We start from the raw sequence: 15361 nt of genomic DNA on the forward strand, positions 1-15361 counted from the left end.
CAAAGATTACCTAGCCCAATTATAATCAAATATATTTAGGGGACTTTCGATAACGTAAATAATTAGCGGCCGGCCCCGGCTCCGCACTTAGCACTAATTATAATATATAGCCAAATAACTTCTGGTAGTTCGTTTCAACACCAATCGTCAACCGTTTTGGAGTCCAAGAGGAACATACATACATCGATTTTTGTATAATATAAATTTTGATATTTATTTTTTCACTCCGTATTAAGGCTTCCAATAAATTGGCGCCAATAAAAGGCCGCCATTCGTAGGCTGGCACGCGTGCTGCCACCTGGAGGGCAGGTGTTAATATAAAAACCGTCTTGTACTCGTGTATTCGCTTTGCTCTTCTAATGGCTTCTTTCACCACTTGTTTTAGTTTTGGCGAGTGACCTTTTATTTTTGTATTGTCACCTGCGTGTGTACGCGAGAATGTAGGCAGATAATATGGCTATAGTATTTTGGGAGTAAATGGTTCTATTTTTAAAATTGATACTTTAAATATTTGTTTTTTTTTTGTATCGGATCCCGCAGTCTACATCGGGGGAAACTGGAATCCCTTGGCTTAGCGGCTGCAGGGCCCTAGAGGAAAGTTGGGAGAAGGATAAGGAAACCTCGTAGGATTGGAGGAGGGGAGAAGATTAGGAAATGTGCGCGAACCCTTATAGGCCTCAATGTGAATTAGCAACCATGAGGTATACATATTAGACTGTGTGCCTAAGGCTACGACAAATGTCCCCCCATGCATAGGCGTGCATTCGGTGTGGAGACCGAGCGCACAGGAAGTACCCAGGGGAATATTTTGGGTTAGATGTATGAAAAGAAAATCGACAGGTAAGTCAAATTTATAAAAAAGTTTATTTTACGTTACGAATGGTCTCTTCAACCTGGTTTTAAAACGTAATAGTTACGTCACTTTTTTGCACGGCTTCAAAAAAGAGGGGTTTCCAATTCGTGGTGTATTTTTTATGTTTGTTACCTCAGTACTCCGTCAATAGTGAACCTATTTTGAAAATTCTTTTTTATTTGAAAGGGTATACTAGATTCGTCTTGATAAATTTTTTATCGAAGTATCGATAATTTGGTTTTTAAAACCAAATATTCTAGAATCGAGGCTTCCCAAACTCTTCATTTTTAACTTTCATAACATCAAAATATGAGTTAAAGCTTTTTACTTTTTATAGTATATAACAGGTCAAATCGATTAACCTCACTCGGTTCTCTATAGCAGATGTTACCAATTTGACACACGTATTTGAAGCAAAATTGATTTAAATAACAGTTAAAATACTTCTGGTTGGCTAAACAAAAAATATTATTGATGTATTGTGAGCAATTTCTTTAAATGTTCCTGATTAAAGGAAAAGTATTACAAATAATTTTGTAGTTTTAATCACACAAGCAAATGGTGTAATCGATGTTTAAAAAGAAATGTTTATGAACATTGTCCATACTTGAGTAAAACTCTTTAAAATTCAAAAAAAGAAAAAGAGATAATGATTTATTATGTTTACACAGATTTTAGGAATTGAAATAAATTTTAATAAGTTTTATTTATACAAAAAGGAATTGAGGGAAGCCTCATGCACACACTTATCCCTTTTATTTCTAGATGGGGTAGGTGTATAGTGCACGCACTTTTAACCATGTGCATTTTGTCCCATGATGTGATAGCAGGTGAGCCTATCGCCATTTCAGACAGAAATTCTGGACTCCGGGCTAATACTGAGCAGAAAAACCTAGCTAGGTCTTCCAACCTGATATCTCAGTGCGGAAGTCCTACCGCACACGCAACAAAACTACGCCACTGAGGCATTCTTATGAATAGCCGAATCCTCTCTTTATGCCTAGACGATGGATACTTTCAATTTGCTACTGAAAAAAACACATTTATGCCAATATGTAGAGCTAAAGGTTATGTTTATTTGTTTGAACCCGCTAATCTCAGGAACTGCTAAACCGATTTTGAATTTTTTGCATTAATAGGAACCTGCATTATTCCTGCTATAAGCTACTTTTTAACCCGAAAGATTTTACGCGCCAAGGAGCCGGAGGCAAAAGCTATTTACTAATAGAGTCCCTTCAATTACTTCAACACAAAATGATACGTACCAGAAATTAACTTTCATTTTTAATGGAAATTAACCAGTAAGTTTTTTTGGCATTTGAAAAGGGCTCCCTTTTCTATTCACACCTGCTTTGTATGTAAATAAGGCTATCTTATCGGTACGGACATGCAGAAGCTATTTCACAAACGGTAACACTAAAAGCAAACTGATTAATCTGTCAGTGGCCAGGAGTGATATTTTCTGATATAGAAACTGACACAATATATAGGAACCAATAATATGTATAAATGAGGTCTACATATTCTAATGATAGTTAGATTTTAAATAAATGACGAAAGGGTAGCCGGCAGGAATCGGGTATATGGACCCTTTGCCCCTACAACCTGTGTATATCTGGTTCGAACAGGCCGGCATTATTGTGTCGACTGGCGAGGGATGTTCACCTCGTTAGTCAACAGTCTATCTGGACCACTTTGCTTACAATCAGATACAGTGAGGTCACTTCGCCGAACCCTTATTTAAAAAAAAGAATGTGGAAATTTGAGAATTTGTAACGTGCCGAATAAATAGAAAGATGTTAAGATTTAGTTAAACGTTTTCTAATCATTGTATGAGAGATTTAATATCCAGCAAATAGATGCACAGCTCTTAAGCAAAAATTAGGCCGCAACCACTGGATGCTGTCTAAAACCTTGTGTTTTGACTTTGTTTTTGTTTCCATATTTCAACGGGTCAGACATGACGCAAAACAGATCTTGTTTAGACGTGGTTAATAATATCTGTACCAGATATGTTAATTCCAGTTTATTCTAGATAATTCTTTCATTCATAGTTTGCAAAATGGCTTCTCACTATACTCTGCTTATGAACCGATTCCTAGAGCATTTAGTGAACTGGAACCTTCTCGACAGCATCATGGGATGCACATTTCCTGAACCCTCTATGTATTATTTATTTGTTCTTTTTTTACCTTGTTATAAATATTTGTGAGCGTCTCAGTATATTGTGCGAATAAATTGTACTTTCTTTTCTTTTCCTTTTTTATCTTTCAGAGTTTCATCATTTTAGCCGGGAATCGTCCACTGCTCGACATAGGCCTCCCCCATTGAGTGTCACAGGGACCGGTTCTGGGCCGCCTTCATCCATCGGACTCCGGCGACCCTCACCAAGTCCTCGGTCCATCTTGTGGGGGGCCTGCCTACGCTGCGTTTTCCAGTTCGTGGTCGCCACTCTAGAACTTTTCCGCCTCAACGGCCATCAGTTCTACGAGCTGTGTAAAAACGGACACCCAAAATCTCTGGTAAGCTTGACTACGATTTGATAGGCACCCGGTCCTTAAAAGGTGTGGATTTACATCCACACCCGGCTTACGCCGGGCAAGCCAAAAAATTATGCCATATTGCAATGTTATAAAATAGAAAAGGAATATTATGCTGTCACTAATTCAATATACTCATTATGTTCTACTTCTATCTCCTTAACAGTATTATTAATCACTTCTATCATTTTATTTCTCATATCAAGTCATTTTCGAGTCGTACATAAAACGATGATTACGTTAACTAATGGTTAAAGACATGTGTCGTCACCTATCCTTCATGACGAGGGCATTGACTTAACCATTACTATAGTGCGTTTACGTAATTTGATTTATCAAAGCATTCATACATTGATAGCCCCTAACCTCACCCTTTCTTTCGAAATCATAAATAATTTCCTTATTTTATAAATCGTATGTATGTATGTCTTTCTACAGCTCAGTAATGATAATATGCTTTTGTATAAAACGAAAGGCACTGGGTTTGAATCTTAGGTCAGGCGAAACTTTATGTGAGTATTATTAATATTAGTTGGAAATGGACCCTTTGGAAGTTAACGTCAGGTATGGCGATCGTGGAAGCGAAGTTAAATCAAAGTAAATGTCAAGCTTTAATGATAATTAGATTCTACATAAATTAAGGGAAGCCGAGAGGAATCGAGTTATATGGACCCTTGGCGACTGCTTCTGATATTTTACACTGCATTGGATCTCTAACGCATGGCCATTAAGCATTAGACGTATGTTCCTAGATAGCCGCACGCATCTGAGGTGACGGTGAAGTGGCTCTTTGCGAATCTTATCAATGCTTAAATGGATTTAATAACTCCGTGTTAGTTGATTAAAAGGAAATAAATATGCGTGGAGGGAATTTTCTGGTGATGAGAATTAATAGTAAAATGTGCGATTAAAGCATTCGATTGAGATTGAGCTGATTTCCGTCCTATGATAAGATATATATTGGGTATGAAAACTACATACGTCTGGTTCTAAGTTTCTCCGGAACGGAGATTTAGTACACGACTTCATAAGTCTGGTGCCAGAAGATCATTGCATTAATACGACCAACAAAGATGACCTCTTTGCTTAATCTTCATTTCAAGACTAATAAAATAAATCTTTCAACAATAATAAAATATTTAACTTATTAAATAAATGTATATTTATGTTTAATTTATAATAAAAGTGGTTACTTACGTACATTTTGCTTATGCAGAAATTACAGGTACATAATTTGATGTCATATTAGACTCTAAGATTGAAAGTATAGGAACGCAAACGAATCAGAACAGCGCGACGCGACGCAGGGTTGAACTGATAACATTGTACATAGGTATATAACATTGTATTTGTACTGAATATTGTCAGGATAATTAAAAAAAAAAATGAATATAATCTGAATAAAAAACCCTAAACCAGATACCAGTTAGCGCTCTATTGCCAAAATTGTTGAAATACGGGAACTAACTTGATGTCTATATTAGGCTAGTGTTAGGCATGTCGTTCCATGTAAGTACTATAATGGTTGCATTAAGCATTTTGTTGTATTATAATAGTTACATTATGTTACTAATGACCGTCAAATTGAGACTAACACTGTGTTTAAACTATTTAGAAATCTATTTTTCCATGTTTTGAAATTGTGCAGTATCACAGGGTTAACATATTTTTCATTTAAAAATGGATTTAAATGTATTTATTTTATTTTATAACGGTTAATATAAGTAATACTATTCGTACGAATAAATTTCATCGTATATGGGTACTATAACACGACTCTACAATTTACTTAAATCGTGTCAAATGTTTACACAAACACCTTTGACAAGATGAAAGAAACAAACACATTGTGCTCAACAAACGTGTCAACAGGCACTTGTTTAGAGCATTGTCTGCGGAGTGCCATTATTCCATTGTCAGGGAAGGTTAGTTGGGTGGTAGTGCGGCGGCCGGGAGCAGATCGCGCGCCGCCCCAGCCCTGCGTGCCGCCGTCGAGCCCGCTGGCTGATTGACATTAAGCGCAGAGGCACCGAGGCAGGTAGCGAGCGGGGCCGAGCGGCGAGCTCAGTCGCACTCCGCCCGTCGCCCGAGCGGCCGCGTCACCGTCGCGGAGGCACGTAAACCGGCTCGCATGCCGGAAAACCAGTCGGCGGGATGGCGAGTCACGGCGCGCTAGGTACGCCATGTTGAAACATGCCCAGCGGCCGCCGGCGGCGAACGATGCCGACCACCGCTACCAGAACATGCCGCGGCGGCCGCACCATCACCTCCCGCTCAACGTGTCCACGCTCGACTCGTCCAAGCACTCGGTCGGGGGCACGTCGGCCAGCGTGAGCCCCGGCGCTCAGCCTCCGCCCGCCAACCCAGTGCAGGTGCCGCCGATCGCCGTCTCCTCACCTCCAAAGATTGCGAACGGCACGGCGACAGGGCTGCCGCCGCCGCGACCTTCGACAACGAGGAACCGGAGTACTAGGGCGGCCACTGAGGAGGCGCTCACGTCTCTCGCCTTGCTATGCCTCGTGAGCCTGCTCCTGGCGCTGCTAGCGCTGCTGTTTCTGTTGAAGATCTCGGCGCCGGCGACCAGCGCGCCCGAGGAGTTTGCAGTGGTGTACGAAGTGACACTAGCGTTGTGCGCGTTGACACTGTCGTTGAACTTATGCTGTCTTCTAGTGTGTGCAATACAGTTCCTGTTCGCTGTAAAGTTGGTCCATTCACCATCCGCGCCGAACGGACGGTAAGTCGTGAATGACGGGCTCATCAATCAAACAAGAGCGGTGGTTGCTCGAATTTTACAATATTGCAAGCTCGCGTAATAAATCTCAACGTGATTCTTGCTGTATGCGCTCTCCAGCTTAAACTTTATTAAAATTTCAAAAACTCATTAACTCTTATTACCAGAATTTTAAATTGTTCAAGAATTAAAATCCATACCTATGATTGAGTAAAATTCCGTTACAAACCAGTCAGAACTGCGTGTTATCAAAGTCGATTTACAAATTACGACCCTATTCCGGCCCAAAAGTGTTTAGGCACGTTACCAGGTTACCCCGGATTGATCAAACACGTCGCGTGACAATCAGACACGACAGCCGACAGGCGTCCGACACGCCGCAGATCCAAACAGTCCTATCTCGTGCAGGTTATCTCTTACATAACGAGTAACTGTATGAAAAATTCAACCAAACCGATTGTTGAGTTTCCAGTTTTCCTTTACATACCTACTATGAATCATATTTTTTAAACCTTTTGCCTTTTTATTACTGTTGCTAAAATTAGGCTCTATATTTTGAAAGCTAGATGCTATGTTTCGCTTATACGACAGTCTGACCGGGTTACAAAGCAGAGTACCTACTTTGTCTATATTTGCCGCCAAGCAGCAGTAGGCATACCCGCTACGTTCTAGATGAAGGATTGTAGCCAGTGTCATACTGGACAGTGTTGAGCAGTGCTTGCAAGCCGAAATTCAGCGTTGGATTGTTTATGAGCAGGGAATTAGCTTTTCTCATTATTGAATTTAACATATTTAAGCTTATCCCCAAAGCACCGTACATAGAACACCATTTTTTTGAGCTTATATCATTCTAGGATAAACCTATCACAGTTTCCGACATAAATTCCAATATTCAATTCAGGTGTTTTCTTCAAATAATGTCGCCATTGCCAATGCAATGTATTCATATTTATAAACATAATCCCACAAATTGTTTAAAGATAAATTAACACAAAACGTACAATTCGTGGTAACCATTTAGCTAGATAAATATTATTTTTTCGCACCTATCATTATAGCATCATTTACTAAGATAAAATATTCTCAGTAACTATTATGTACGCGGCTTCGTTTGTGCGATGAACTTGTTTCTTACGAGGTAAATGTCAACCCAAATATTAAAGTCAAGATCTATAGAACTCCAAAAGATTCCAACATTATAGTTATTACTAGAAAAATAAATAATTTTTCGATAAGTATGGGATGATATAGCTCGAAGTATTTTGGTTCTAATTTAAGTTTTTTTTTTGTGCCTTTTATGCAGTAATGCAGGATAGAAGTCTTCTTTTGAAAGAAAGGATCTAGACTATTGTACTATACACCATGAGCGAAGGTCACTCATGATCTTTATTTAAAAGAAGTAGTTTGACCAATATCAATTACTCTGATCTAGTGTAAAATTTCTGGACGACTATAAGGTCGAAATTTTAGTAATTACGTCACCATAAATCAGGACTAAAAGATGTTTTAAAGATGTCGGAACCCTTAGTAACAATTTGCAAATAAGTAAAATGTTTATAATTCTTACTTGCTGACGTTGATCCACAAATCGGTTAACGTTACTTTGATGATTACGAAACTTATCGAAAAAGGACAGTACCATGATGAAATCAGATCGATAACATTGTGGGTTGTTTATCTATTTAATTGCGTACGAAATGGACCACCCATGCGACGCATGTTGCCCAACACCCCATTAAGGACGTTGCGAAAGAGTTTAGTACATTTTAACGACTTTAAACAAACTTTTTGTGTTTTTTATTTGTTTGTGGATAACTCGTTAAATCATATCGTTTCACTAACCGTTTTCGGGTGATTTCTTTTCTTAATCTTAATTAAATTGTACATTTCAAGATCTACAACAGATTCCAATACATTGAAATAAAACTATTTTACGGATTTTATCGTAGTTTTTTATACTATTATTTTCTCCCGATGTTTCGAAGAGTGCATGCAGCCTTCATGATCACGGGGGATTTAAGTGTTGGTCGTCCGAAAAGTCAAAGTTACAATACCTTCCTGCATTTTACAGACAATTTTTGATTCATACATTTAGTCCTCCAAGATGCTTGTGACCGTCACTAAGTCTTATAGATGTGGCAGCTTAAAGCACGTAAAGCCGTTGGTCCTGCACCTACTCTCCGGTAATGTCGGCTTGCCTTCTCACCGAACTATGAGAGTGAAGGAACAGAGAGTGCACCTGTGTATTGCGCACACATTTGTGCACTATAATATATCCTGCGTTCCTGGCTGATCTCCGTTGAGATTGGCCGCCGTGGTCAAAATTAGGCTAAGGGGCTACTTTATAGATGTGGCAATAGAAAAAATTTATTGCTAAAATTTACTAACATAAAACTCTTCACTCATTACGCTGTTTCACGCGGATTTTGGGGTGATTAGAGCTCCTTCTATTAACATATTTTGCATTTCATATTTCGATAGCAGCGCAAACATCCTGGTCATCTTCCAAATCCTTATATCATTAATGGCAGCATATCAAATAATAGGCTCGTTTGCGTAAAAAACGAATGTTGTATTTTCAATAGCAAACATACGTCCAGGATGTGTTGTATCTAAGCAGGTGCTAACGGTCTCAGACGTCCGTTGGCTGAATGGAGCGATAAAAAATATTCTCAACCGTTCGAACACTGTGTTATTGTAACATTTGCACCTTCACTGTGTGAAATTGGACATTTTTGGCAATGGCTAGATAGATTTACTTATTATTAAAAAGTGGAGTTTATGTGTTCAAATGTATGTGTTTGCAACGATTTCTCCGTCAATTGTGGATCGATGTTGGTAAATCTTGTTGGGTTAGATTTTGTACAGCTTCAAAATGGTTGGAATTTGGATTAAAATATTAAAAGGGTTATCCAAATATTTCATGTTTCTTTTTTAATTAAAGCTGGCAATATCATACCAGTCGACCCATGTATTCTCCGATTCAAGACTTAATATATCAACATTTCAAATCGATCAAGTGATGACAGGTTCTAGCAGATCCATAATAGGTACTCCGGATACGTCTTTAACTTGCTTACTCTTCGTAAAAAATGTTTGTGAATAAAATCATAGTGCAAAATGTAAATATTTTTATTATGACTGTAACATATTAATCACCTGTAGCAGAGTACGCTCTATAATTTAAATTAGCAGCCTTTGTTTAATGATTTTTATCTTTTGTTTAACATAGCTTCTGGTATTCTGTTCTATTATGTAACAGTGGTGAAGCGTCCATACAGCCCGATTCTTACCGGCTTCCCAAGGTTTATTTACGTTTGTTTTAGTTTTTATTTCCTTTTAAATTGGCCGCGATTTGTTATCTAAGGCATTTTTTTTTTCTTTGAGTTACCTCTTCAAAAATTTCACCCTCCGCCACTGTTATGTAATACACATTTGTGTTTGCTATTAGTATGTAGTGTGTCTTTTTTATTTGAAGTTATCACATCATTCATTAAGACTATAAAGTTCATAGTATTTACTTTGATGTCAGTATTTCGTTATCGTGATAGATGATAAAATGTTGCTGTCTGCATGGCGCTTGTCCCATTGTAACATCTGTTGTTATTGTCTTCACACTTCTATATCCTTAATACCGGAATCTTGCCTTGCGAGTTAGACAAAACGAATTTCCCCAAATGATCTTCCGCATACGAGAGCTAAGAGGTAAAATCTTTGGCTGGTTGAAAAAGTTGTTCATAGAATGATCATTACACTCACCATGAGGTAAAATTATGTGTGCCTTTCATTCAATTTTTTACAGTTTATAAGAACTCAATGTTACACATGTCGAAACACGTTCAAACGCGTGTAAGTTTTTTCTCTTGCAAACATTTCAAGTTACGTATGGGTCACTTCAACTAACTTTTTCTAGCAAATTGGCTCGAGTGGAAGTTTTGAATAAACAGTCCCAAATAATTTATTCTTTGATAAAAATAAATCTAAATAATATTATTTCAGAACCGGGGTTCTCTATTTACCAAATTTCATTCAAATTCGTTCAGCGGTTTCTGCTGTTTATTTATAATGAACATCAAAACACTTTTTCAAACTTACACATTTATTAAAAACCTTGAGCTTATGTTAGCTCGCATTTTACCTACTTTATTTAATATACATAATAATAATATCAGCCCTGTATTATATACTGTCCCACTGCTGAGCACGGGCCTCCTCTACTACTGAGAGGGATTAGGCCTTAGTCCACCACACTGGCCTAGAGCGGATTGGTATATTTCACAAACCCTCAAAAATCTTCTGAACTTCTCAGGTATACGGGTTTCCTTGCGATCTTTTCCTCCACTGTTTGAGCAAGCGATAATTCACAAAGAATACACACATCATTCTAGAAATACTTCATGTAATTAAATTAAATTATGTAGTCTTCCAAATTTTGCTCCGGTAGAGCACGGTGCGAAGCTAATCGATAAGATACTGTATATATTTCATATATTAAGATAATGAATTATTCATATTACATTTTAAAAATATTTGACTTCACATTTATTTCTATTTGAATATTATATCACTCGATCAACATTAAATGTCATCGATGTACGATTATCATATAAATACATATTAAAATTTTACATATAGTAGCCAATATAAAAAAATATATTTAATTAAATTTAAATATAGGTAACCTTGGTCAAAATTACTATTCAGTTTATCTAGTTTTTTAGTGGTATAGTGTAGGTATTTTATAATCTACATGAGGATTAAAATGGTCTCAAGAATTCTAAGACTCTTGATCTAGGTTATTAAGTTGATTTCTTTTACGTTTTATTCATACTAGATGATACAAGCATACAGGAAATACTGTAGCAAATTTATTGGTAAATATTAAAATAGTAATCAACCATTCTTTATTTTTTATCAAGATTTCAGGCTTTCGCGTGCATACCTATCCTCTACGAAGAAAATGTTGCATATTTTTTTCTACTAGGTCGCCAAGTCTACTTCTAGATTAAATTTTGAGAAAAAAAAAATCTTTTTTCCTTCAAATATCTTGGTATCTCCTCTTCTCTTTTCCTTTGGTATTCTGTTATATAGACAACGGAGATCACTTTAAATGGATGACCCTTTTAATCGTTTGCTATATTAGGAACTATAATATACAGTGCCACTGATTGTCTCCGTGGTGTAATTATATTACGGTCTAAACTTCAAACCCGGGTCGGGCAAAGTGATATTGGGTTTTTTAGTCAATATCAACCCTGAGTCTGGAATTTGTGCCTGATATGGTGATAGGCTCGCCCCTATTACATCATGGGACGGAATACACACGGCGGAGAGTGGATGCACCAGTTTCGCCTCTGGCTCTTCTTTTATGGATAAAAGTGTGTTTTAATATAGAAATATATAATATAAGCAACACAAAATATTCTAATATTTTTTGTATTATCAAGCAATCAACACCAAATATGTAATATGAAATTATGCAATTACATTTTATATTATCAATCAATCATTATACGAATGTACGGAATTGCCAGTCACTTCCTACAAACAATAAGTGGCTAGTAAATTAGATGTAATAATTGGCTTACATTTCAATGGGACATAGAAATTCATACAAAAGATAGTTCTTTATACTAGCTCCCGATCTAGGACATGTACAACGATTGTAGTGGGCGATAGTGATGGGAAAATACATTCGCATTGCGCGAACGCGAAGGAGAATATTTTGTACAGTCATAATAGGCAAATGAATTCGGAAAGGTATGAAGAAACATTCAGGACATGACTAAAATGATTAAATAGATACTACAAATAGGCAAAGTATGTCATCTTAAGTTTTTTTTTTTTTTCACTTAAGTTATTCCATAAACGATAAATTGTTAATCAATTATTATATAAAAATTGTTATTACCCGGCACATTTATCTCAGAGCGAATGAGATGTCTGTCAAATTTATAAACATTTGCAAAATTCTCTACCACATTGATTAAATGTAGTGAATTAAATGACTATCAAAATTATAAATACCAAGATATTTAAATTCGCATTTTTTTAAATAAAATGTTTTATTCATCACGTAGGCGAACATAGTTTCGCTTATGATAAGTCAAACTATATGGGAACAAATTAATTATAACTTCAATTAAGTCGCTTATATAACTACAGACATTTTATATTGGACATAAAATAAATGAAAGAGTACAAAGTAAAAACAGAAGCCAATTCGGGCTGGCTGAATTGAAAAGCGAATACGAATAAGGCACATCACTAGAGACAGCGCTGCCTTCCGCGTTGCGATTTGTATTTATGTACGGCCGCATAACTGTGGGATCACCAGTTCAAAGACACCGGGCTGTTTGCTCTTTTATGTTATTATCAATTGTTCCTTCAGGTATCACGTTTCGACCTTTAATTGGCAGTTTCGGTGAAGCATTTTATGATGATTAGGACCTTTGTTATAGAGACTTTGATGCAGTCTTGAACGAGATTGTTTGATTATTGTTATGCTATTTTTATACTGTATTTCACAAAATGGATTCGCTGTTGAAATGACTTACAATCATCCAAACATCTTTAGAAAACTTTGTGTTTCTTGCGTTTATACAAATTTGGTGGTAGAAATACCCCTGATATTTAGTTTTGACAAGATTGGAGAGTAATTTGTTAACAACAAGTAATTACATTACTATTGTAAAAGATCAATTTTGAAAATATCGTTAGATCTGATCATAAGACATATCACTTTACAAGACTGAATATTTTTACAATAAAACTTGAAAGAAATCATGACCTACAAAATACTTACCTTGTTTGTCAAACGCAGGCTCAACCACGTGTTAGTTATCCAGCGATAATATTTCTTCTATCAACCATAAATCGACTATCTTTACCGCACTTGAAGTAAGCGTTGCCAAATTATCGTTGTCCGTAGAACCAGTTGTGAGCTCTCGATACGCTGACCTTTTGACAAATTGTTTCTCTAGACATGGATTCAAATGCAGTAATTTGTATTAATGGTGTGGGAAATTTTGAATTCAAATTTTTCATCGCGATAAATGATCATTTTTTAGAAAGGTTTACTTTGGACTATGTATGTTAAATAAATAAGCCTTTATATCTGCTACTTAAAAACATTTCTTAAAACATATGACTTCAAAGGAATTAGGATATTTTTGGTCCTGGTTTCAAGTTTGTCTCAATAACCATATTAAATGGAACAGGAAGTCTGTTATTACGTTTCTTTTCTTTGAGGCAGTGCCACACTCCTTGATCTATTCTTAACAGACAAAGAGGACTACAGAGCTCTAACATAAATTATCTAAAATATAAAACTAATTATAATAAATATACATGCGTACACCTTTTATACACGGAAAGGTTGGCAAAGGCACAACTTGTACACCCACTTTCCGCGGTGTGTATTCCGTGCCTTAAATTACACAAATTCCAGACCTCGCATTGATACTGTGAATAGAAAAACCTCAGCACTTCACAGCAACCGAGACCTTAGCACTGCAGTCGAACCCTTATACAGCTACGCCACCGAAGTAGTCTATAATAAATATAAGACCTTTATAACTAACTAGGTCTGTAATATGACTCACAGGAGCGAGACACCATGATAAGTGTTATGTGGTCACTGTCTAGTTGCAAAAACTATTTGCTGTGAATTGGACTCCCCTACATTGCCAAGTCAGGGTTAAATATACTTTAAGGTCAACCATGAATACGTCGCTAACAATAACTTGTTTCAGACTTTATCCATAAAAAACTTTATTTTATATAGAATTTTCATTTATAACGATGGCTATTGCAACCCAGGCACTAATGCTGTGTGGTGATTTAGTTTTGCTGGTAGGATCTATTTTATATCCTCAGAAACCTCATTATTTTAAAATTTGAATCGATGCACAATTTGGCGATTAACTTGCCAGCTATTTCATTCGCTTCGTAGATTCTATAAATGCATCTTTGCCTGAAATCAAAAAGTTACTGACAGATTAAAAACTTTTTAGAATATACCTGGATAAATGATGTATAAAATATTGACTAGCTTTTGCCTGCAGCTCCGCCAGCGTGAAAATATTTTTTCGGAAAAAAAAATTCTCAGTTTAAAAAATAGACTGCCTCGGTAGCGTAGTTATATTGCACGTCCGGTACAATAGCGCTCTGAGGTCCTGGGTTCGAATCCCGGATCGGGCAAAGTGATATTTGGGTTTTTCTGCTCAGTATCAGCCCGGAGTCTGGAATTTGTGCCCGATATGGCGATAGGCTCGCCCCCTATCACATCATGAGACGGAACATACTTGGCGAAAAGTGGGTGCCCTAGTTGCGCCTCTGCATACCCCTTCGGGGATAAATGCGTGATGTTATGTATGTATGTAAAAAATAGCCTTGTAGCGCGCAGGAGTAATATAGCCTCCTATTAGTGAATTTTCAAAATCGGTTTAGTAATTCCAGAGATTAGCGCATTCAGTCAAACTCTTCAGCTTTGTATATTAGTATAAGTTCACTTTTCTGTTTATAAACGATAATAATATTTGTAAACTCGTTTAATTTTTGATATTGTATCTTGAATGCGTTAAGAAAAAAATGGGAACGTGTCATGGTGTTGCACAAAATAGGTCACAATCTCCCTTATCGTGCCAACGAAGCATGGAGTGTTATGGTAACCGATTTTGATAACATTCTTTACATAGATTCTCAGTACTATACAATCTGTTGCTTTTAACATTACAATTATACTATTTTTCAGACTTTACCGCGGTTTTACATTCAAATAAATTTGAATATAAAAACCAAGATAATATCCGAAAATTCGCGTAAACATAATAAGTCATAATGTTGCTTTAATTTAATAATAATGACTTTGTCCCCAAAGTAGTAGGCAATGCAACCGGGGCGGCGTATCTACTTTTCACCATTTTCCGTGATGTGACGGGGGGAGCCTATCGCCATATCGAACACAAATTTCGGGCTAACAAACCCGATATTACTTTTCTGATCCGGATTCGAACTCAGAACTTTAGAGCTGTGTTGTAAGCTTGCAATATTATAGCAGCTCAGTGTATTAATAAAACAAAATAAAATTAATTGTTTGGAAGACGAATGTATAGGAGTGTTGAATGAAGTGCATATTTCAATGTTCGGGTGGTGTTGCTAGTGTTAATGTAGTTATGTCGATTACCGTCAAGCGAGCGATTTGCGCGGTTTTCCGTTGAATGGTATAAAAAAAAT

The 15361-nt window shown here is 36.7% G+C and overlaps 1 protein-coding gene across 1 annotated transcript in view; it reads left to right on the forward strand.

Moving 5' to 3' along the window:
* Nucleotides 1-5339: 5339 nt before the first annotated feature.
* LOC115440872 overlaps nt 5340-15361 on the forward strand; it is a 43437-nt gene continuing 33415 nt past the window's right edge. Inside the window, exon 1 of the mRNA XM_030165366.2 lies at nt 5340-6127. Coding sequence (XP_030021226.2) covers nt 5577-6127 — 551 coding nt within the window. The 5' untranslated portion in view covers nt 5340-5576. The remainder of the gene's footprint in view (nt 6128-15361) is intronic.

Source organism: Manduca sexta, chromosome 8 (genome assembly GCF_014839805.1).
Source record: "Manduca sexta isolate Smith_Timp_Sample1 chromosome 8, JHU_Msex_v1.0, whole genome shotgun sequence".
NCBI lineage: Eukaryota > Metazoa > Arthropoda > Insecta > Lepidoptera > Sphingidae > Manduca > Manduca sexta.